Below are 23,437 nucleotides of genomic sequence, written 5' to 3' on the forward strand. Positions count from 1 at the left end.
TTGCTTTTTTATTTAAATAGGTTATATGGATGTTTAGATACATTATCTCATTACTTAACTAAGTGTATGCATTTGATACATGTTCCCTTGAACCTTTTCATGGTCACAAAATGTCTGCTTCGTTATACTAAGAGGAACACAGAGCTGGTGGGGAATTGAAGTTATACTGCTGATTTTGTATTTCTAGTTTTCTGGTTGTTTATGCAGGATAGAATCCTGACTTAGTGATTGATTCACACTACAGAGATTCAAAATCTTTCATAAAATAGGTAATATGGTCTGTTGGGGAAACCAGAAAATGTAATTAGTCCATGGTAAATTTACTGCTGGACCATGTCTCCGCTAATGGACCAGCATTGCATAGCCTTTCTGGTCTTTAAAATCAACTTGTTACAGCATTGGGATGCCTGCTCAAAGTGGTTGCATTGCATTGTTGTAGCACTTGTAATTTAACACAACTTTTTCTTTTTCTTTCTAAAGGCGCCTAAACAGAAATAACCTCCAGTTGCTTTCTGAGCTGCTCTTTCTGGGGACGCCGAAGTTGTACAGGCTGTAAGTAGGCATGACCCAATAACTATTATTCTGGAAAATTTGGAATTGGCCTGTTAATCTGTCTTGTGTTAGGTTTTTTGTCTTTTGCCTCGAACAAGGCTAAAAAGTGTCTAGGAACATTGATGTTTTCTTTAAGCCGAGTACTTGCTTTGACTGCTTTGCGAAATTTTTTTTTTAAATCCAGGTTAGATGCTGATAGTTGTATGAGACAAAATATTGTTTCATCCATTCCCACTTCATTACAGAAGTTTTGCTGAAAGAATACTTTGGCTTTCCTTTTCTCCTGTTTGTTTGTTGGTTTTTGTGTTAAAAGAAATGTCTGTGGAGATTCTGACCCAGAGATACAGCACCATATAAGCACTTCAATTTTGTGATGTTCTGTTTTTGTGGCTGTACACACTTGGCCGGAAAAATCATAGCATTGGCAAATGGTAGGTCTGTGGAGAAGTCTCTCCTGTGTCCCCTCACAAAGAAAAGAAAGGTAATAACTTAAGCTCTGGGAAGAAAAAACTATGAATGTTTTACCTTAAAAACTATATCAAATTGGGTAATGAGTTTTTGTTTTGATTGTATTCTTTGGTTTAATAATGTCTTACTCTTGGCAATATTTTTAAATTAATGTTTTGACCCATTGGCCCTTTTAAGAATCTACTTCTGTTGCAGTAAAAACTTGGAATGAAGTTTAGATACTGATTTCTGTATTTATCTACATGATCAGTTATTGTAACAAAATAAATTTTAAGGTACCTCTAGGTTACAGTATGTACTATGGAAGGGATACAACATGACATGCTTAAGCAGGCTTTGACAAGGTTGTACAAATTCAGCCCTGTTTTAATTAGATATATATCTGACACATTTCTTTAGACTTCAGGTGAGGCTTCTGCTGTTGAAATACTGATTTTATTGAGTTTCACCCCTTGTGTGCTTGGAAAAAGAGTGAAGGTGGAGGAAGGTGGGGTTCCTCTGATTTGTTTCCGCTTTAATATATGGAAATACTCTTGAGAACAAATGGTATAATGAAGCTTTTTAGGAGTTGATTTCTGTTTTAATATTGTGAAATAATAGTTTTTTTCCCCTCTTATAGTAATATGAAATGGTAAACTGAAAATGACTCTATTATTAGTGTAAACATTTAGTTCTGTATATTTTTGTTTCCTTCCTTTGCTTTGGATGTATGCTTTGTTTCCAGAACTTCCCTGTAGATGCAATGAGTTGTTAAATTACTAGGCCAGAAAGCTCCTGAAGGCTTTTGTTCTGACAAACAAAAATATTTCTCTGCTATAATATTATAATATATTCATATGTGGTTTTATATATTAACAATTTAGTCTCTTTTATAATTTCCATCAGCCATGATAAAGATATTACTTCCATCAGGAAGGAAAAAGAAAGGGATTTATGATCATTTTATTATTCCACCTATAGTGTAATGGTTGTTATCTAAATTCATATAAAATAGAAATGAGCCATAATTCGCAGGCAAAAAATGGATGCGCACTTCAGGCAAAATCATACTTGAATATATTTAATTCAGAATTGTGTATTTGATAGATGCTAGTCTTAAATCTATAATGTCCTTTGACATAAAGCACACAACTGCTCGTAGCATATATGGTGGAAAGTAAGAGATCACTGGCTTCACAGTATTAAATTTCCTCTGCCTAAGGGTTATTGTTGAGCAGACCATGAAAGTGAATGTCTGGTTATAATGTATTCATGTTTAAAAGAAAATGAGTGATACTGAAAAATCTACAGTCGCTTAACACTAAATATGTAATTAAAAAAATGTCAGGCCAGCAAAGGGATTGATGCTAGTTAAATGTTCTTGGTCAGTTTTCAGATTATATGTAGCTTGATCACTATGAAGAGTATAAAATGATTTGGTTTTTTCATGTATCATTGTATATGCTTACATGTATTTACATCCAAATAAATATATTTCTAAGGAGAATTAAAATTCTCTAAACAAGATCAATAAAATGTATAATATGCTTTGGTTTTAGTATTTATTTTTGGTATTTAACAGCTAATCAAACAGTGTGTGTACTGCGAGTTTTCAACGTACTATTGAGCTGCTGTGAATAATAATTACCATTTGACCCTTGCTGTAAATGAGATGCCAGGTGAAGAAGCACATATGCTTGTTGTGTAGCCTAAATGCAATATAAAAGAAAGAGGGTACACTGTATATGAATTATGATTAGACACAGTTGGTTGCCGCCAGCGGCCGGCTATGCTTTCCCTTTGCTGTCTGCTCCAATTTCTCTTTGGACGGGTTGAGAGAGCACTGTGTGTTCAGGTCAAGATGTTTGCCTAGAAATAGTAGTACAGTTGCAGCTGTGTTTGCTGGAGCAGGAGACTAGTTTAAATAGCATTACCATTTATCCAGTCCATTAACAGAACTCTGTAAAATAATACCAACTCTGCATAAACTACAGGACAGTGTAATAAAATTACAAGCACTTGTTGACAGATGGGAAGTGTAAGTAAAGGAAAGTGATAGGTTGAGAGTTTAAAAGAGACAGTGCATTATTTTCTGTGTCTAAAGACACTTGGTTTTCAAAGGTAATTAAATTATTTTTCAGGTGACTTTCTTTCCAATTTAGCAGCCTTCCAAGAAATCTCCTAGAACTAGTTAAAATGGATAATTTTAGTCACAGCAGAAACTGATTTTCCTGTTAAGAGTTATCTGCAAAGGTGTTTTGACATCAATATTTCTGTTGGAAGTAGTTAATGCTAAAAATAGTAGGAATAGTGCTGTAGAGTATATTAATCTTAGCTTGCAAGGTATCTCTCAAAGCACAATGTACGTGAACCTCTGTTTTGATCCAATACTGTTAAAATAAAGGTGCTCATGTAAATCCCCTGGGGTAATGTAAGTCCTTCTTTAACAAGTGCTTTTCCTGCAAGAAGGGGATGTGTTGTTTTCAGTGACCTGTATGCCCACTCACACTAACTTGTCTAGCATTGGCGATGGTACCTTAGTACGGAGAACTCCTACAGCCTAGTGAGTGCTTATCTGAGGCAGATAGATTTTGACTGCTTACTTTGGCTGGTTAGATCACAGTTCATTGATTGCTGTTTGCTGCAGGATACCAAGCGCTGGACCCAAAGCTGTTTGAAAATTCAGTTTTAAAAGATACCTTTACGTGCCACTGATGAATAAAGGTTATAGAATTCCATGCACAAAGCTTGTCCCTTTTGATTTACATTTCTTGCGCTTGGAATGAGGTTAAGTTTCCTTACTGACCAATATTTGCTGTTTAAGTTAGGCAATATTGGCTGTGAAAAAACAATCTTTCTACTGGATGTGGTCTGATATTAGATATGTTTTCCTATTCATATACATACTTGAGAAGATACACACTGTGAATAAGAAGTTTCTCTCTAAAGGAAAAAAATCTTAATATAGTCTGATTAATAAACACTTGGTTTTGAGATGTCTGTTAGTCACTTTAAAAAACAAAAAATTCCTAACAGCTAATAATTAAAGGAAAAAAATAATAAACATAAAAAAAACTTTAAAAAAAAATCTTAGGCCAGAACAACAGCGGCATTAACAACAACAACAACAAAACATGCTGCATGGGGGGCCCTTGCAAAAATTCTTCCTGAATTAATTTCTGCCAGCTATGATTAAAGTGTGTGGTACTAGATGTGTCAGACACCATAGTTCTCTGCTTCATTTTACTCTTGGCCTCTTTGGCCCCTGCCACAATAAATCCCACAATGGTTAGGCAGGAATTGCAGGTTACAGTTGCCAGGGTTACCGTTGTCCGGTCAGACCGACATCATTACTCATCCAGCCTGCTACCCCGAGCGCCGCTGCCCGCTCCGGGCATGGGGAAGGCTGCGAGCGGCTGACGCAAAGAGGAGGAAAGTTCTCCAGGCGGCTCTTGGGTCTGGTTTTCGAGCTGCTGCAGTAGAACCTGTGATTTGCGTAATTTGCTGAGTGTGGTTTTGTTTTTACGTTTGTCAAGAGGAAAAAAAAAATATACATCAGATAGGAATGAAAAAAGATAACAAGGTGGTGTATGTAAGATGCTAAAACAGACTTTTTAAAAATACTTTTTCAGTGCTGGTCTCCGTATTGTTAAGGTAGCTGCATTTGAGGCTTAATTTATGGTTTTGTCATATCCCTTTTAACAGTAATCGCGGCAAGTGAGACTGCAGTCATAATTTTGTAGAGAAGATATTTATCTTCAGTCTGAATCTGTTTTAACAGCTCAAAAGAGAAATCGCTCATTAGAAAAATGCTCATTATCCCAAAGCCTCTGAAATCTTATTCCAACTGCAAACAGGTGGCTCTGGATGTTAAATCCAATGAGGAGCGAGTGAGTTTCCACTCTTCAAAAGGCAGTATCGATGAATCTGCCTTCCAAGTAGATTGTTAAAGGAACTGCTGTTGGGTAAGCGTGATGGGTAGATTTCCACTGTTGTATGTGCTACTATAACATTACAGTGTGCTCCACCTTATTGCAGAAGTGTGCTGGATGTGCAGCAATTAAACAAAGATTTATTGGAACATGAATTATGAAGCCACCTTGTTGCTATATCCTTCCCAGGATAGTGTGTTTAGTCCTTTGTTTCAGTTTTTATGATTTGTTATGGGGCATTCTAGCAGCCTGCATACAAGGCAACTTGATTTTTTTTTATGATAGATTTGAATCTTATCCTTTTAGAGGTAAATAGAAACAAATAAGTGTTCCATGCATTGTATCCATCCTGCTAGTGTTTTAACTTCTTGTATTTTTTTCTACCACAGTGGTTTAGTTCAAATACAAGAATATTTAAATTGTTTTAGCTAAACAGTTAATAGGTTCATGAACAGTAAAGTTGGTAAGAACATATCAATTCTAATACTAGTTAGTTTTTAGTTAGTAGCATTATTTTATTAGCATCACTTTTGAACAGTGACTATAGTTCTTCGAAAATAACTATCTTTTGAAATTATATTTAATGAAGAGATGCTGCATATAGTATATGTATAAAATGAGTGTACAGTTTTGGCTTTGTGGTATAGTAAGCCAGTAATTAAAAAGAAATCTCTAATTTAATATACGAGTAATTACTACTCTTCCTTGCAGTGTGGAAGCACCATTATCATAGCTTTGCTATGTTAGTGCGTTGTTGCTAATACAAGGTCTTATTATCCCAGTCTCGAATGTTTTCTCGAATTTGGTCCCATATGCTGCAAGTCCACTGCCAGTTACAGTTCTGTGAGTTTTATTTTTGCTATAATTGCAATCCATAGATAGACAGGACTATCTAAAAATAAAAGAATTCACAGGTGTTAAAAATATGCTTATTAAGGTTAATTACCTGTAAGAAGAAACTAAAGTAACTAAAAACATGTTACCTCTGTGCTAGGTTCGTAAAACCTCTTCTCTGGCATTCATTTCTGGTATGGAAGATCTAGGAGATAAACTTTTGTAAGACATAAAGACTGATTGTTGCTTCTGTCACCTGCTCATTTTTGAACTAGGGAGAAAAGTGAGTTAGGAGCTTGAATACTTTATGCAACTTGGCTTGCATGCGCATCTTTTCTCTTGTCCTACCATCACCTGCTTCTACCTTCAGTTCTCATTCTCTGCTATAATGTTTCAAAATTGAAAACTCTGCCGTACTTTACAATGTAGTGAGCAAAACAAAAATACCACTGTAGCTTTGCTTCAGGCATAAGCCCTACTTATCTAGGGTTAGAGATGGCAAGATGACTTTTTAGAGATTTTGGAAGTGCTGCAAAAACTTGTACAATTCATCAGGTGATTTATTTTTTTGAGCACAGAAACAAGAATTATATACATGCATTTGGTGTACAACTTGCAGTAGTTATATCCTAGCAACAGCAAACATTCAGCCTTAGATTTAGCTGTGTGGAAGTGTTGGTGGAACCAGAATGAACTTTTGAAATGTAGTCAGAAAAAAAAGTAAAATGTATTATCACTCTGTGCAATTATTGGACTTCAAACTTCACTACACTACTCTTCCTGCCCTTTGTTTTAGAATCTCTTAATCTGTAGGCTTTTCCTGAGCTATGCTTTCTTTTGTATTTTCACAGCACCTGCCATGATGCTATGCAGGAAAAAAAAAGAGGTACTAAATATACAGAAATCAGGTTAAATGTTGTTACTTGAAGTAACAGCATGGGATTTTTAAAATTGGAAACAAACCTTTTTCTTGTGAAATGGCTCTCAAGATGGATGTTTGTATTTTTAGTTTTGAGATAATTGGAAGGTGTCTTTAAATTGCAGTTAAATTTGCCTTTATTTCTTTAAGTATGAAAACATAATTTCATGGGGTTTTTTTTACAAGCAATATTTCCTTTGCTATGGGATAAAATGGCAAATTGGGTGGACTTCTGGGGCTGTAAGGTAATTCTGCTACTGGGCAGATCACTAAATCTTTCTGTAATCTGCATTACCAAGTGATGTAGCTGACTAATTTCAGTGAAAGACATCTGTAGGGATACTTATAACTATTGATTTTTCGTTAGAACAAACACTCCAAAACTGTTTAGAGTCGCTTTTAACCTTAATTAGAAAATCATGTTAAACACCAAGCAAACAAAAATATGGCTTTAGGCAGTTCTTCTGGACCAACATAAATATCTGTGGTATTCAAAAATTTTTATGCTATTAGCTGTTGGTATTTAAATTTTAAATGTCTAATGCGAGACCATGAATCGTATTAATAATTACTCAAGTCATAGCTCTTTTAAAATAACGTGGTGGTATTAAGAGTAATTGAGACCTACTTTAGCTATTATGGCTTTGTTGCCTTGACCTGTTTGGCCCCAAGCATAAATAATTATCTTCTGTATTTTTGTTGACATGATAGTGGTCAAAGCAGGGAGCTAAGATAATTGCCTTTTAATACGAAAATTAAAGTAGCTGGTTTTGAGTCACCTGTAACCATATTCATGTCCAGTCTGAATCAGTCCCTGGGTTGTTCCTGGAGGGTTAACCTTGAAAGCTTTGGTAAATTGTGATATAGGAAACCTTTTAGGCAGGAGTTAAGTAGGAAACTGAATCTCAGTGAAGGAAGTAATGAAAAGTAAAAAGGCATGTCGGAGGAAATGCCATTATTATGTGGTGCAGAAACATGGTGTGAAATGTTATAAAGAGGACATCTGTAAGTCTTGGCTTGCACAGAGTGGACATTTAAGTGCAGCCGTGTCATCTTGATTAAAAAAAGAACAGAATAGAGGAATAAATCAGGCCAAGGGAAAATGTGAAAGTAGAGAGGCTTGTCCCTATGATGGTAGGTTTCTTCTGCGAGTGGAAGATTAAAGCCTAAAGTAACTGAATAGCTGAGAAAAGTCCAAAGAAAGGTTGATTGCTTCCCCTCCAACAGTTCCAATTGATTGAAAAAAGCCTAATTTAAAGTTCTGTTTGTTCTGTGTCTTAAACCATCAGAATTTTCTTTTAGAACTGGGGGAATGCTCTGGAAGAGAAAGAATCCAAGGATAAAAAGTCATTGCAGGCCAACAATTGTTCCTAATCCTCACAAAATGCTGGAGAAATTAAATTTATTCTTTATTGCTCAAAGTGTTACCTAGGTCACTGGGCGATGGGAAAATTGAACTGGAAGTCGAGTAGGCACAATCTTTGTTTTGTGTCTAGATGCTTAACCTTAGACACGACAAGGCATCTTAGTGTGTTGTGGGAACTCGGTTCAGAGTATTAACACCAGGACGTTTATTACCCTGGATTTATAATAGGCTATGCTGTCAGTAGATGAAAATGTTGTGTTTACATTTCAGTGTTAAATGATCATTTAATTAACACCTAAGGAAAAAAAAACCTTGTGAAATTCTTAGCAGCTTTTATTGTTGGTTTCCTTGGAGGTTTTAATATCCAAGTTACGCTGCAGTTGCTTCTATAAGTACAGCTAGAAAAGACATTTATGAATGTAGTCAAGAAGGACAGACAGTTTAACCCCTGTTGACCCTTCATCCTGAATGTTGATTTATATAGCATTTTAAATGTGTTGAATTTGTTTTAAAGCTTCTCTAAAGTTAGTCACACAGCATTCAAACAACACATGTATTTTTCCTTTTAAAAGTATTTTCTGAAGTGTACATTCTTATAAAGAGCATAGTTTTTTCCTAGAAAATTACTAATATATATAGAATGTATCAACAAAAACTTACTGTAGTAAAAAAAATCAAAGATTGTTGTTTTGCCAGATTTGTCTATATGTTCTTGATAAGATTATACAAGCTTTTATAAGAAAAAAAGGAGGTTTGAAACAGACAACGTATCGTGCACTGGTTGTAGTAGCTACTGTCTGAGTTCTTCAAAAGGAGTAGGAAATTGGCAAGGGAAACAGCATTACTACAAAAATGCATATCCACTTTAGCCAGCACGGATCTACTTTCATATGTTCCATTGTGTCAAAGAAAGTCAAGGCTATCTAAAAGCTTTAATTTGCTCTTAGTCCTTCATAATGCTTTTTGTTGTAATGTTGATCTACAAATGCTTTTTGCAATAATGTTCCCCTACAAAGCATGTTTGAATAGTTTTTTGCATCCTAGAGCTAAAGCTAGATGAAATGCTCTTTGTTAAAGAGCAGCTGCTCTTCAACTGATGTGTTTTTATAAACATGCTGTAGTAAAAACTGAAATTACAGCTAGGTTTACAGATTGGTTTTTTGGGAGTTTTTTTTAGGGGTGCATTTTTAATCAGTCTCTGCTTAGGGGATAAAACCCCAACTTTAAAGCATGTTAATAGATCAATAATAAAAAACCCAGCACAGCTTAACTCCATTATTGATGACCCACAAATTTTTTGGTATACTTTTCTGTTTTTACTGATGATCATATCCTTTACACATGTCGATAACTGAGCTGGAAAACTTAAGAATCTGCTGATACAGTAAATGTTCCTTTTCTCCACACAAATGACATAAACCATCCAACACTTGATGAAATATTACAGCTGCAGTGAGAGTTCTATCTGCCAGTGGGATCTCAATGTTTGTCAAACTTCTCTGAATGTATTTATTAAGTTGAAATTTAATATTCAGATAGAGACTTGTCAGAGGTACTTGCATTTGCTTTTGTCTGAAATATTTGACCATTTACAGTTAAAGCAGTGTATCACCATTTGAGTACGCTTTTCAATGTTTTTAATTGAAAAAAAAATTCTGCAATATCCATTTCTTGAATTGACATGTCAGATGGAGTACTTAGGATATGCTTTGGATAGATGAGAGGCTTACCCTGTACCACGCTTAGATTACTCTCTTCACTTCACAGTCCTGGTAGAGATTTTAGGTTTGCTGAACTGGTGAGTGATTAAGATGAGTAGTGCATGCAGAAAGACATAGGCTAAACTTTCCACACGCAGGCCGATAGACTTCAGCTGAAACTACGTTGAGCTGTATGGGACTCAAGAGTCCTGGTGGGCAGGTCACATCAATTATCTAAGTACCAATTAAAGGGACTCTCATTATGGTAAGGAAAAGTGCCAATATACAAAGTGCAATATTTCGCCTCAGAGGAGAGCTGAAGCAAGGGCTTCAGTGATGAGCAACCCAGACTGTTGTCCTGATCCTTGTAGCTGATGTAAGGATACCAGAGCTGGGGCTGGCGATTTTATTTGGGAAAGGCTGCTTATGAATACCGAGCAGAGTTTATTCTCTCCCTCAGACACTTGAGGGGCCTGCTCTGCTAATGGCTGTTCAGACCCACCTCGTGGGGAATAAAGCTGGGACTTGCTGAACTCTTTTCATGTTTACAGCCAAGCCCAGGTGCAGGCCCTCCCTGGCTCAAGGGTGTTTAAAGGACCATGCTCTGAAGGCTTCTTTCCATGGCCCTTAATCTTTAGGGGGAAGAAAAAAGGGGCTGAAATGGGGGGGTGAATCTTTTGGTTAAGTACTCCTTGAGGATTTGCAGGGTAATATGTACAAGAGACAAAATCCTTGCCTCTTTCTTTTCATTTCCCCTTCTGTCCAGACAGTTCAATGACATTTTTATTTTTATGGTGAATGTGTAATCCATACAGTTGTAAGGAAGGGCTCCTTGTACTTTGTAAGGTAGCATGTGTGAGGAGAGGTTTAATGGCGGCTATTCAGTGCTGTTAGTACTTCAATACAGGGGAGATAGAAGAAACATCAACTCTTTTTTCCCCTTCTGTGTTTTTTTTGTAGGAGTGGTGGATAGCTGGAAGGGATTTAGATAGTTGATTGACCTCGAAACTGAAAAGGTTGCATCTCAAGTTTGATAAGGCCCACAGGGAAGCATTGCAAAGATAGGGTAACAGCTAATGTAATGAAGGGGTATTTGTAGCAGCTGCTTCTCAGAGTATAAAGATATGGAAGGCTAAATGGAGAGAAAAGAGTGTAAATGTGTGTCTTCAAGTGGGAGGAAAAAAAAATCTGAAAAGCTTAGCAGAACTAAGTTACTTACGTGAACTAAAAAAATGACAAACACATACGTATGCTGCAGGAAAGCAGTGATCATTTCTGAGACTGGAGAAAATTCCTGTCTGGTCCTTACTACTTCTGCATTAGTGTTAAAACTAGTCCATGATTAATTGGTTCTGTTGTATTCTGGGTTTTTTATGAAATGTGCATTCTTTGTAAAAGGCAACAGACTGACTTCTATCCTTGATTTTAATAATGTGTCTGTAAATTCAATAGAGCAAATACTTTTGTGTAACTCTCCTATGCTATAACTTGTTATGGCAACGGTACTCCCCTCATCATTTATGCCCCTACAACAGAAGAACAAAATAAAAATACCACTCAAAAATCTCATTTTTTAGGTCAGAGTGATTTTTAAAAATGAAAAAAGAACTCTTACGAAGTGGAGAGCTTACCAAATCTATAGTGCTTTGCTTATTGATCTCCAGTACGGCGTTCATGTCAGAGATGCAGAAGCCAAAACTTCTCATTTGACACAGAATGCAGAGATATTCTCAGCTAAATTTTAGTTTTTTATGTAGGTTTGGCAGATGTCAAGTTTAAATTTAATCTAGAAAAAAGAACTATAACCATAGTGTTGCTCTTCCTTTGGCTCACCAGTGAGGGTAGCCAGACATGTTCAGATTTGAGGGTCTAACTGCCAAAGCAGGTCATCTTCACTGTTCTGGCTGATAACAGTTGCTTTATCTGTGCAAAAGAAGAGAATCTTTCACCATGTTATAAGAATTCTTGGGCTAGGAAATAATCAGAAAACTGTACAACTGTTTTAGGATCTAAAATAAAGATTACTGTTAGTAAAACACTTTCAGCTAGCATGCCATGTTAAGATGAAAGAATTTTACAACATGCAGTGTACTGTCACCTTTACTTTGAAATCTCGCATACAAAATTATGTTCATAGCTGCTGGGGTATGGCCAGTTGTGCCACATACTGCTAAAGTTTTAGATAAGGCACTGGGGTGAAGTTTTTATTATTGGGTCCATTGTTTTGTAGCCTATTGATTACTGATCTAAACTGTGTAAACAACACACAAGTAAATTTTGTTAGAGAAAATAATACTAAGGGACTTAAATAAAAAATAAAGTATGCTAGAATTGTTTGTCCTGTGGATATGGACTGGAGAAGGTGGGAAATGCAAAATACTTAAGGCAAATTCAAGATTGTGATCACTGGGGAGAAAATTATTGTAAAAGACTTAATGATAACAATAGCTGTAAATGTACAGTGCAGCATGGAACAATAAGATCATGCAATTTCGTGCGTATGTATCAAAGACACTGCAGGAAATGGAAAAGAAAATACTTTTAACTATGCTATGTAGTTTTGCAAAACCAATGACAAGGTGGGTTGTTTTTCTAGCTAATGTTGTGGGAAGTTCGCTTCAAATGCATTTTTTCCATTTTGTTGCAACATTAAAAACATTTCACTAGGATTTTGGCTAAACTGAGTTTTTGTCTGTTCTTGTAATGAGGTTGCAAAACCTATTGTGTTTTTTTCCGTTAGTCAAATGAAAGAAAACTGAACTGGATTTGAGTTATAGGGAAGGCTTTAAAATGAGTATGTGCTGTTAGCTTAGTTATGTAAGAGTGGAAGAGCGAAAGAATGGCAGTATTGTGGGTGTGTATATATGAGGGGAACAAAGAGCAAAACTGGGAGAAATGTAATTGAGTTAGGAGGTTGATTGGTCAAGAAAAGATTTCTGCAGCAAGTTGCAAGTCTTTGAGACGGGTGACCTAAGAATGATCATTTGGCATATATTCAGTGCTCTAGTTAAAATACCAGTAGTGCTTCCAGATACATGAATTCCTATTAAAGAAATAGAACTTGACAGTCTGCTGGAATTATAAATTCCCAAGATTTAACATTTAGTAGTAACAGTGGATGTTGGATTTTCACTGTAGTAGCAGAAAATCAAAGCTTTTCTGCCATTAATTTTATTCACTGCTGGTCTCCTAACCACTCCGCTACAAGCTGTCTTCATAGTGATGTTATCCACAAAGGTGCCGAGTGGGGAGAACGGCCTAATTCTGTTTTGGAGTATGACAGCTTGCACTAGTGTGTTTCATATAATATATTTGACTAGGATGGTGAAACGGAGTCAGATGGAGCAAGCATTGCTGACAAGCAGTAGTTATCATACCTAGATAGACCCTTAACAGCGAGTTGGTAATAAGGAGAAAATTCTGAAACATGAAAAAGCTAACACTTACCTGAACGTGGCAAATACTGTATTAGGAATCTGCTGATTTGTCTTTTTGGCCAGGGAAGACTGTTTGTCTTACAAGAACTGCAGATCACCATGATAGTTTGTAATGTAGGATTCAGCCTAGAGAGTCTTTCAGCACTGGCAGAAAAGTGTTGAAGTGTTATCAGCATATTATTTCACATGCTTAGTCTAAAGAAATTTAGCTTAAGGTACACAAGAATTGTTGCACACTTTAATAAACAAAAGTAGAAAGCATTTTGTATTGAAAAAAAACCCCACATATGATTATGTTACTGTTGCTGTAAAAGACTTGAAAGTTTGTTTCCTGAAGCAAAGCACTATTAGCATAACCACTCAGTTTTGTGTATTCCCTGGAATAGGAATTTGAGTGTTCATAACTCTGCCTTTCATGCATACAGCAAGGCCTTAGTGTGTGATGTGTGGGTATGCAAATGCATTAGCACTGGTAATTCTTTGGGCCTTCATTACTGATGTTTAAGATGTTAACATATTAAAACAAACAAAAAAATGACCAAAAAAACCACCCCCCCAAAACCAAAAAGAAATCCTGGTCTTTGAGAAGTCATCAAAGGGAAAATGCAATAAAGCTGGAGATGCCCATCTTGAAAAGATTTCTTTGAGTTTGTCCAAAATAAAGTAGTTAAGAAAAATATTATCTGTATCCATTAAACATTGCATTATTATTTGATGAATTAGAGGTATGCATTTGGAACTTAATATCTTCATATAGAGAATAAGAATGTGATGCTATAGTTCCAGTTTATGGTTCCTTAGAAATGTAAAGCTATTTGACTACGTACTTTGAAAATGGAACTTAAACTAGATTCCTGTAACAGTATTCAGTGCCTCTTTTTTTTGCATGATCTAGCTGTGGGTGGGATTGTTTTGTAAGAAAGTCTGCTGTTATTAATCTGTCTTTTTTGTTCACTTTACTTGCATTTTTTAATTATGGTTGTATGACTGTATTTGTCCATTGTGTTTTATTTTGGCTTCTGAGCTTGAGATGACTTTCCAATTAGTTTGCTAAATGTGAATGTTGCAGAAAACTCTTAATGGTGTAACATCTTATTCTGCACAATAATAGTGCAGGTCCCATGTGAATCTGGCAAGTATTTAAACAAAAAGGGAGGGTAGTTTTGGTACACCCAAAGGAAGATACAGACAGAAGATAATCAATGTATCCCTACTGCTCAAGTGTTTGTTTATCATTTTGGTACGCCATGGTTAATGAATTTGCCTGGATCTGCTAGGAATCTCATTCCTTCTAAATCAAGATATGGAAAACCCTGGGTCTATTTTCTGTGAATATAGATAGGAGAAGAAACAGTGTACACAGAAAGCTATGACCAGTAATTAAAAAAAAAAAGGCATAAACTTGGAAAATGTTTGTTTAAATTGGGTGGTCCAGAAGAAGATTGAAAGGATGTTCTGAATCTGGTTTCAGTTCCTTACCAGAGGAAAATACTGTATAACCAGAAATCACACTTTAATTGATGCTTTGTTTTGCTTTATCCTTAATTACAGTATCCTGCTGGGTGTAGTTTTATCAGCAGTGCTTTTGAGATTGTGTAATGTTTAGAGAGGATTACACTACGTAAAACTTTCCAAATATGAGACTTTTTTTTACAACAGGAAATGTGGTGTGAATTAGCTGTAGTTTTGAAAAGGAACATGGTAAGCTTTTTGGGGGGGGTTCAAAGCGTGTATGATAAATATGTTTTTTGGTCTGTTTTTTGTGCTTTTTGGTTTGTTCTTGGATGTTGGGTTGGAGATGTGAATCTGTAAAACTGCTCCAGAAGGTATGAACTTTAAATGGAAAGTAAGGAAATACCTATTTGTGCTGAAGTTTTATATAGAATTGGTACTCTGAAATAAGCCTAGGTAGTGTTTGAACACATGGGAATTTCTTAAAATAAACACAGCCATGAAAGGAAAATGTGATAATGACTTGATGATGATGAGTGTCTGCTGTTACGGGTCCAGTGAGATGCAAGTGCCAACACCCCAGCCTCTACGCCATGATCCAAATTGTAATGAAGGAATTTGGCAGATCTGATGCCTTTATGTGAACGTATTACCATGGCTATGAAGATAAATAGTTCCAAAGTGGAAATACTAACAAATATTTAGTCATTTCCAAGCAGATTAGAAGTGAAAATAGGCATACTATAGGAACCAAGATAAATAGGAAATATATCTTCTGAGTATGCGTGTTCCATTCCTGTTTCCCTGAGCTGGCTCTTCCTTTTAAAAACCAGTGTGTTTAGACAGATTATATGTATTCCCTTTGTAAAGGTCACATCCCAATTTCTTAATTTCTTTCAACTTCCTTCCTGCTCTTCCTCTCCTGTGACTGTCCTCTTATGCAAACATCAGCCCTGATTAAAGCCTAAAGCTTGGTGAAAACTTTCTGTACTGAATTGTGGACTGGTGGGTTGTCCGATAACAATAAACTGTCTAATGAAGTGCAAGAGTTCAGATTTATTCTCAAGGGCAGGCTCCCCCTTGTGGGTGCTGAGCCGGTTACTTCCCAGCCTTCCATGAGCTTCCTAGCACTGCACTAACTTAACCTATAATTCCACCCCATTTTTTTTTTTTTGTTAATACCTGTATATAATGCCAAAGTAATTTTTTATATCCTCAACTAGTTTTCGAGCTAGACTGGCCTGAAAACTCTTAACTCAGAAAGCAGATTTGTAGAGTGGGAAAAATATTGCCAGAACACAAAAGTCTTAACTTTTTTGCTGTTCCTGTTTTTGATGCAACCCTGTCTGCTGCTTTTGGATATAAACAGTTGCCATATAAACTAGATATATCAGCTTTTTCTAAATGTACTGCTTAGCTCCTCTGCTAAATAGGTTCACGTCCTGTAGTAGATGTCTACCATATGGTACTGATACCTGTGGTGAGTGTCAGCACTGGTGGCTGGCAGATTATTTTCCATCAGGTTGTCCAAGTTCCTCTGCCAAAGATTAGGGAAAGCTGTATTGCTTGGGCGGAATGAAGTGTCTTTTGTTTGTTTTGAATGATGATGCAGGATTTTGCAGTAGAATCTGGGCCGTGGCAGATCTTAGAATTTCAGAATTTAAAATTCACAATTTCAAGGTTGGAATTTCAAACTGTGGTAAAGACAATTTTTCTACTCATGTCACTTGGCTGACCGTTTCTTGCAAGGTGTTTAATGCAGCTCACTGAGTTGACTTATTTACACGGGCTTAAGAGGCTTTTCTCCTTGCTAGCTAGCCCAAGCTGAATGACTCATCTAAGATCAAGCTGTTGACAGAGGAGATGCTTTTGGAGCTGCAGATGGCACTGCCAGCATCTTAATGAAATCCAGTGCCAAGGGAAGCATATGAAAAACGTAGGAAACAATACTGTAAATTGCATGTGATTCTTGAAAAAGTGATGTGTCTGTAGATGAAAGATGTTGTGCATTTTTCATAATGACGAGGAAATCAATCTTCCCCACTTTTCTACTTCCATCAGTGCCAGCTCTTGCCCTGAAGGTTTCTTTATGGCCTACAATTAATTGGTCTGATGAATCGATCAATGCAATGTTCTAGTATTTGAACATTATCTCTGAAGTGAATGACAGTCTGGTGGTAATATACTTACCTTTTGAAATCCAGAATCTTTCTGGTCCTTCCAGATTCCTTTTTTCCTATCACAGTACTAGCCAGTACTGTTACAATGTACATATATGGGATCCTGGCTGAGGGAGCTAATTGTTCTTTGTCCTCAGATTGTTCTCATTACCTAAGTTGTTGTTTGCTGTTTTCATGCATTTTTCAGTGTGAAATGGGTAAGATGACTCTAAGAAGGAAGCAGCAGACTATACCACCAAACAGCGTAGTGTGCATCACGAACCAGGACCAAGAAATTTGGCAAATTATATAACTCACTTTGTAGACGGTCACTTGAAAATGCAGATTATAATTCCCAGGAATGTTGTTTAGTTATAAAATATTTGTAAAACATTCCAGAGATGAAGAAATCACCTTGCATGTCTGAATTATGACAAGTCTTACTTACAAAGTCGTCATCGGATTTATATTTGGAGGAAGATGCTATGGTTTCTCCTGTTTTTGTGGACAGATATTTTGTTTGGCCAGCTGTTAGAGTTGCGGGACTTTTGTTTCTTCAGGAAATGCAAGCTTGCCAAACCTGAACCCAGAGTCATAGGACAGGGAATATTTCAGTACAGAAATTTGCATTTCCTCACCAATAGAAACTCTGACTGCATATTGCAATCAAACCCATAATTTGACAGTGTTCCTGATTAAGTTTCCTGGGTAGTCAGGAGGAGCTTTATGCTAGTCAAATCCACTTTTTAAAAGTCATGGATCAATGAAAGAAAAAATTGTGTGCAAAGAAACAGAGGATCATTTAATGGATATCAGCAATAATTGCTGATGACACTTGTTCTTCTTGTATAACTTGTCAGAGCTCAGGGGATATCATGCTTAGTCATGCTTCTTCCATTCTTCAGTTATCAACTTCATCAAATTCTTGGGTGCAGTAAAAGCTTTTTGTCTTCTCAGTTTCTTCAGCATAATATTTCTCATCACTGTCGTGAACCTTGGTGTGACCTTACTTGTTGGTGACTTTCACCGTAAGCTCAGCTGGTAGACATTGTGATGTCTAGATTTCTGTCTTTTCTGGAGAAGATGACTTTTTCTCCTGAACAATTCTCTTCTGCATTCTTAATGGAAAATCTGCTTAGTCTAGCTTTCTTTACCATAAATGATTCTAAGATGCTTTGTGTAAAAGAAAGTATTTTCCTATTTTTTCTATGGGAAGCATGCAGTGGAGGAGAAAAACAAAAATTACCTGCTGACTTTGAAGACACACACACATATGCTTTTTAATACAACATTTTTTTTTAAAAAAATGGAAACAATACTTGAAAAATAAACATGTATTTTAAATAAATAACTATAGGAGATTTTTACATGTAACCTTCCTAATTGCAGAAAGGTAACCATGACATTACTTTTTGTTCCTTGTGCATGTTAGTGGCTTTAATTTAGTAGATTTGCTAAATGTGTCTAATTGTGTTAAAAATTTTAATTACTGAGGTTTGTGAAACTGCTCCCAAATACAAGGGGTATTTGTAGAAAGCTGGATAGATTGACAAATGATTGACAGGGTAAACAGTCCCACTGTGTTCTGATATCCCATGCTGTGGTGCAATGCTACAGATACCGCATAAGCCTCAGGAAGTAGCTGCAATCCAATTTTTATCAAACTCTTACTGCCACTGTATCTTGACATTATTGTTAATTAGGAAACTAAATGTACCACTGTTGTCTTTTTCTCTTCCTTTCTTTAGAAAGCTTCACTGTTATGTTGCATTCCTATAAAGCCTTAGTATGATATAACATAATAGTGATATATTTGTTTGTATTAATAAAAGCAGTGATGGCAAGAGGAAGTTCAGACATTGCACTTTCCCATATTTGTTTCTGATAACTTCATTCTCCTATTCTTGTAACATGAAAAGTTGTTAAATGACAAAAGCCTTGTTTAGTGTAATAAGTGTAGAGTAACACCTATTGTCCTGATCTGCCTCCAAAACAAGATCCACCTAGAAAATAGCCATCAAGTTTATGTAGCTCTTAATGTTCCCTAACAGAGCCAGGCACAGTTTAACCTTCCTCTTACTCTCTCCTCCTCCCTGCCTCCCCCTCTCTGCCATACACAAGAGAAAGAAAAAGCCAAACCAAAAAACCCTCTGGAAAGACAGGTAGCTTCATTGATTCACCCTGGAAGATCTTTGCTTTGTAGCATGAAGACAAGATTGGTAAATTCAAGGATCCAAGGACCATCATGACAAATACTTTGTTTTGCAGCTGAAGATGATAATTGACAGTTGAGCAAAGAAAGAGAACTCACATATTTTGAAGGCTTTGCAGCTTTAACTTAATGCTTATATTTACACTAGCTACCTTCTGGCTCCCTAGAAGAAATTTTGGGGCAATGCTGCAACTTAATCTTGAGGTATCACATGTGGATCACATACACATGTCTATCACATCGTTCACATCTCAGGTTAAGGGGGCTGGTGACGTTATCTTGCTAACTCGATCTTTTGCTGTGAACCAGGCTCCTTATCTGTTCTTAGACTAGGCTCTCACTTCAAACAAGTAGCCCTCTTCCGTGTTGCCTGGAGATTTCATCCGGTTTGCCAACTTACTTTTCCTACTGAATCTGAACTGAATGGGCGATGGCCAACTGAGTTAAACTATGTTCAGACTATGATAAGAGGTATTGTAATTGGGTTGAAAACTTCTCCACGTTTTTTAATGCAGAGAAGTCAAAAATGTCAAGTGAATAGAACCTTCTCAGGGTGCTACTGTTTTTAAAAAAACATCAATATCTTTAGGTTTTTACCCTTAAGCGTGTCTCTGTTAAATATAATGAGTATTTTCACTTTGCTTCTTCATAAAATGTCAGTGTCCTACTGTAACCTTGCCATATAACTTAAGAGATTTCCACCCGCATAGTGGACTTTGCCCTAAAACTATAGCTTTTGTGGTTGTGTTAAATGAGCCAGCATAGACTGGGGAACTCTGAGTATAGTGCAGAACTTGTAGCTGCAAAATGTGTTATGGCTGAGTTAAAGGGAAAATGGATTTTGGGAATGAAATAAAAACTTTCTTTACACAGTATATGCTACTATGTTCCATTGGACCTGTCCATTACCTTCCCCGAGTGCTTTGTCAAGTAGCAGCAACACCTATAGAATTGGGTCAGGCTTTTTCTGCTGCCTCTTAGGAAATTGCTGAGAAACAACGGAGATGTCTGGAGCTCTCAGGAGGATGGGAGACCCAAGTAGAAGGTGAAGGAGGAGCACACTAGCATTCAGGCCCTTTCCACTCCTGAAGAAGCAAGGATGCTTCTGGCAGCTGGGAAGAAGGCGGCAAACTCTCCTCTATTCAATTACTTCTCTGCTGCAAATAGTTTACTAGGTCTTAAGGAATTTTTAGAGAAGACCTTTCTAGAGAGAGCTGAGGAGAAATACTGGCTCTCTTCCTGAAGGTCACTGTTGGGGAAAACTAGCTTTTTCATTTATATTGCCTTTTGGACATGCTGGGACTTGTCTTCGAATGTTTTTGACCCACTGTTCCTACTTCCTCAGATACAACAAGGTTGTAGTACTTGTAAACACCAAGAGAGAAGAGGATGACTGAATAAATGAATTGGTAATAGGGTAAGGGACTTTTCACAAGAGATAGAAAATGGAAGAGACCAATAAAACTGCATCTAGAAATTACTAAATTGAGAATTGACTAACTTACATGTGGCAGTTAAGTTCTGGGTGTATTTTTTATGCTTTGGTAAGAGTCTCAGCATCTTCAGTACTTTTTACCTTGGCAGTAGATAGTAGGAGAATTTTTATTCAGGCATTGTTTGAGTCTTTTGTAACAGAACCCAAGTATTTTAATGACAAAATTACTATGCTTCCTCTAATGTGAGTCTCAAAGGCAAATGTTCCTTTTCCAGGATCTAAAAATTCCTCATTAAGAAAATTCCAAAATAAGAGAACTCCAGAAGCATTTTTGTATAACTTTTTCCAGCTTTATGTACATTAATGCCTCTACTGCCCAAACATATAAGTTAATATCAAAATAACTGAATTTTCAAAAGGTTTTAGGCCAAATACTCAGTTATCTGTAACCTGCAATGAAGAAACTTAGGAACTAGCAAAATTTTAAAAAATGTATGTGAATACAGAAGATAGAATTACTGTGGGTAACTTCTTGCACTTCAGAACAATGCTGAAAATAGTGCTAATTCTTGACACTATTTGATTCTGATTGCATTGGTTAAGTTGGGCGTCTAATTGGTAAATGAATTCAGAATTCAGACTGGATGAAATTTAAAAATACTTTCAGAAACTGTTTTATTTGAGTTAGTAGAATCAGATTGCCTGATACATTGTCATAGAATCATAGAATGGTTTGGGTTGGAAGGGACCTTAAAGATCATCTAGCTCTAAGCCCCCTGCCATGGACAGGGACACCTTCCACTAGACCAGGTTGCTCAAAGACCCATCCAACCTGGCCTTCAACACTTCCAGGGATGGAGCATCCACAACCTCTCTGGCAACCTGTTCCAGTGCCTCACCACCCTCACAGTAAAGAATTTCTTCCTTACATCTAATCTAAATCTGCCCTCTTTCAGTTTAAAGCCATTACCCCTTGTCCTATCACTCCATGCCCTTGTAAAAAGTCCCCCTCCAGCTTTCTTGTAGGCCCCATTTAGGTGCTGGAAGGCTGCTGTAAGGTCTCCCTGGAGCCTTCTCTTCTCTGAGCTGAACAACCCCAACTCTCGCAGCCTGTCTTCATAGGAGAGGTGCTCCAGCCCTCTGATCATCTTCGTGGCCCTCCTCTGGACCCGCTCAAGCAGGTCCATGTCCTTCTTACACTGGGGGCCCCAGAGCTGAACACAGTACTCCAGGTGGAATCTCACAAGAGTGGAGTTGAGGGGGAGAATCAACTCCCTCAACCGGCCGGTCACGCTTCTTTTGTCACCACAAGCTGTTTTCTGAGTGAAATAACTTTCTTTATTTCTTTTAGATTACAAAATATCTTAGTTCTAGAATTTGTAAGCTAAAAAGTGTTCTTCAGAACTGTGTTCCTCATTCAATGCTATTTTTGTAGTCTGTATTTTTGCCTGTGGAAAATGTCTAATAGGTAGTAACTGGTGTTCTGTTCTAAAATAATAATTGTCCTACTGTATCACCAGTCCTGTTAATTGCATGCATTGATGTAAAATTATGTTGTCTCTTAATGTTCAGGTAAATACCTGCTTGATTTCTAATGAAAGTATTTTTGTTGTGCAATAGTTATTTTAGGTGTTTTGTGGGAAGGTAGCTGTAATTATAATAGTATTTAATCTTCTGATGACTTGTGTTAATCTGCTGTTATTTTATTCTTTGTGCTGTAAAAATACCTTTAATAAAACATGACTTTAAAACTGCATTTTTTTTCCTGTGGAGCGTTCTAAGATTCATATGTAGGTCACAGGTTTTTGGGGGAAAAATGTCCTGAATTCTAAAGAGAAGTGGATAATAAAAGCAGATTATTGTAATTGCCACTGAAGGAATAACTTGGGTTGAAGAGGAAAAAAAAGGTAAAAAAAAAGTCATTGCATTTTCTTCTGCCTTCAGGGTTCCCCGTTTCCTCTTGCCTGTTCCAGAGGCTAATATACCTGCCACCTTTCTGGAAGTTGGGGTTTTCCTGGCAGCAAAACAATCTCTTTGCGGACCTCGCTCTAAATTTAGCTTTCCTCACCCCTGTCTCCTGATCTGCTACTGGTATGTTACTTCTGCCAGTCCGTGCTTTGAGTTAGCTAACTTAAACTATTTTCTATATGTATTTGTGAAATCTGACCCTATCTGGGAGCAATCTGTTCTCAGAGATCCAGATCAAAAGGGCAAGGCTGGGAGGGTCATGTCATAAAAGCTTCTTTCTGGCTCCTTAAATGGATTTAAGGAGATGGAAGCGAAGACAAATGCGCTATCCCCTACAGTACATTACTTTGATCAAGCTGTCTTTGCCACCATCTATCTAAATGATGGTGACATTTTTAAAATAAATTGTGGAACTCATATACTTCAAGTGAGTTTGGTAGCTCTAGTCTGCTAATGTTTATATGTAAGTGTGCATCTCTGCTTGAAGCTCAGTAATGCAGTCAGGATGAGGGCAAGGCTGCTGAGAACCTGTGTTGCTGCTAAGTTTTTTTCTCTCCAGTGAGATGCAGCATAATGATCAGGGGTCTGGAGCACCTCTCCTGTGAAGACAGGCTGCGAGAGTTGGGGTTGTTCAGCCTGGAGAAGAGAAGGCTCCAGGGAGACCTTACAGCAGCCTTCCAGCACCTAAATGGGGCCTACAAGAAAGCTGGAGAGGGACTTTTTACAAGGGCATGTAGTGATAGGACAAGGGGTAATGGCTTTAAACTGAAAGAGGGCAGATTTAGATTAGATGTAAGGAAGAAATTCTTTACTGTGAGGGTGGTGAGGCACTGGAACAGGTTGCCTAGAGAGGTTGTGGATGCTCCATCCCTGGAAGTGTTGAAGGCCAGGTTGGATGGGTCTTTGAGCAGCCTGGTCTAGTGGAAGGTGTCCCTGTCCATGGCAGGGGGCTTGGAGCTAGATGATCTTCAAGGTCCCTTCCAACCCAAACCATTCTATGATTCTATGATAATGTTTTTCACAT

At 37.1% G+C, this 23,437-nt stretch overlaps 1 protein-coding gene across 3 annotated transcripts in view; it reads left to right on the forward strand.

The window, feature by feature from the left end:
- Nucleotides 1-23,437, forward strand: part of SLIT2 (slit guidance ligand 2) — a 270,443-nt gene that overhangs the window by 20,566 nt on the left and 226,440 nt on the right. For all 3 annotated transcript variants that reach the window (XM_050895400.1, XM_050895399.1, XM_050895398.1), the window contains exon 4: nucleotides 481-552. In XM_050895400.1, the coding sequence (XP_050751357.1) occupies nucleotides 481-552 (72 nt within the window). The remainder of the gene's footprint in view (nucleotides 1-480; nucleotides 553-23,437) is intronic.

Source organism: Gymnogyps californianus, chromosome 4 (genome assembly GCF_018139145.2).
Source record: "Gymnogyps californianus isolate 813 chromosome 4, ASM1813914v2, whole genome shotgun sequence".
Classification (NCBI taxonomy): Eukaryota; Metazoa; Chordata; class Aves; order Accipitriformes; family Cathartidae; genus Gymnogyps; species Gymnogyps californianus.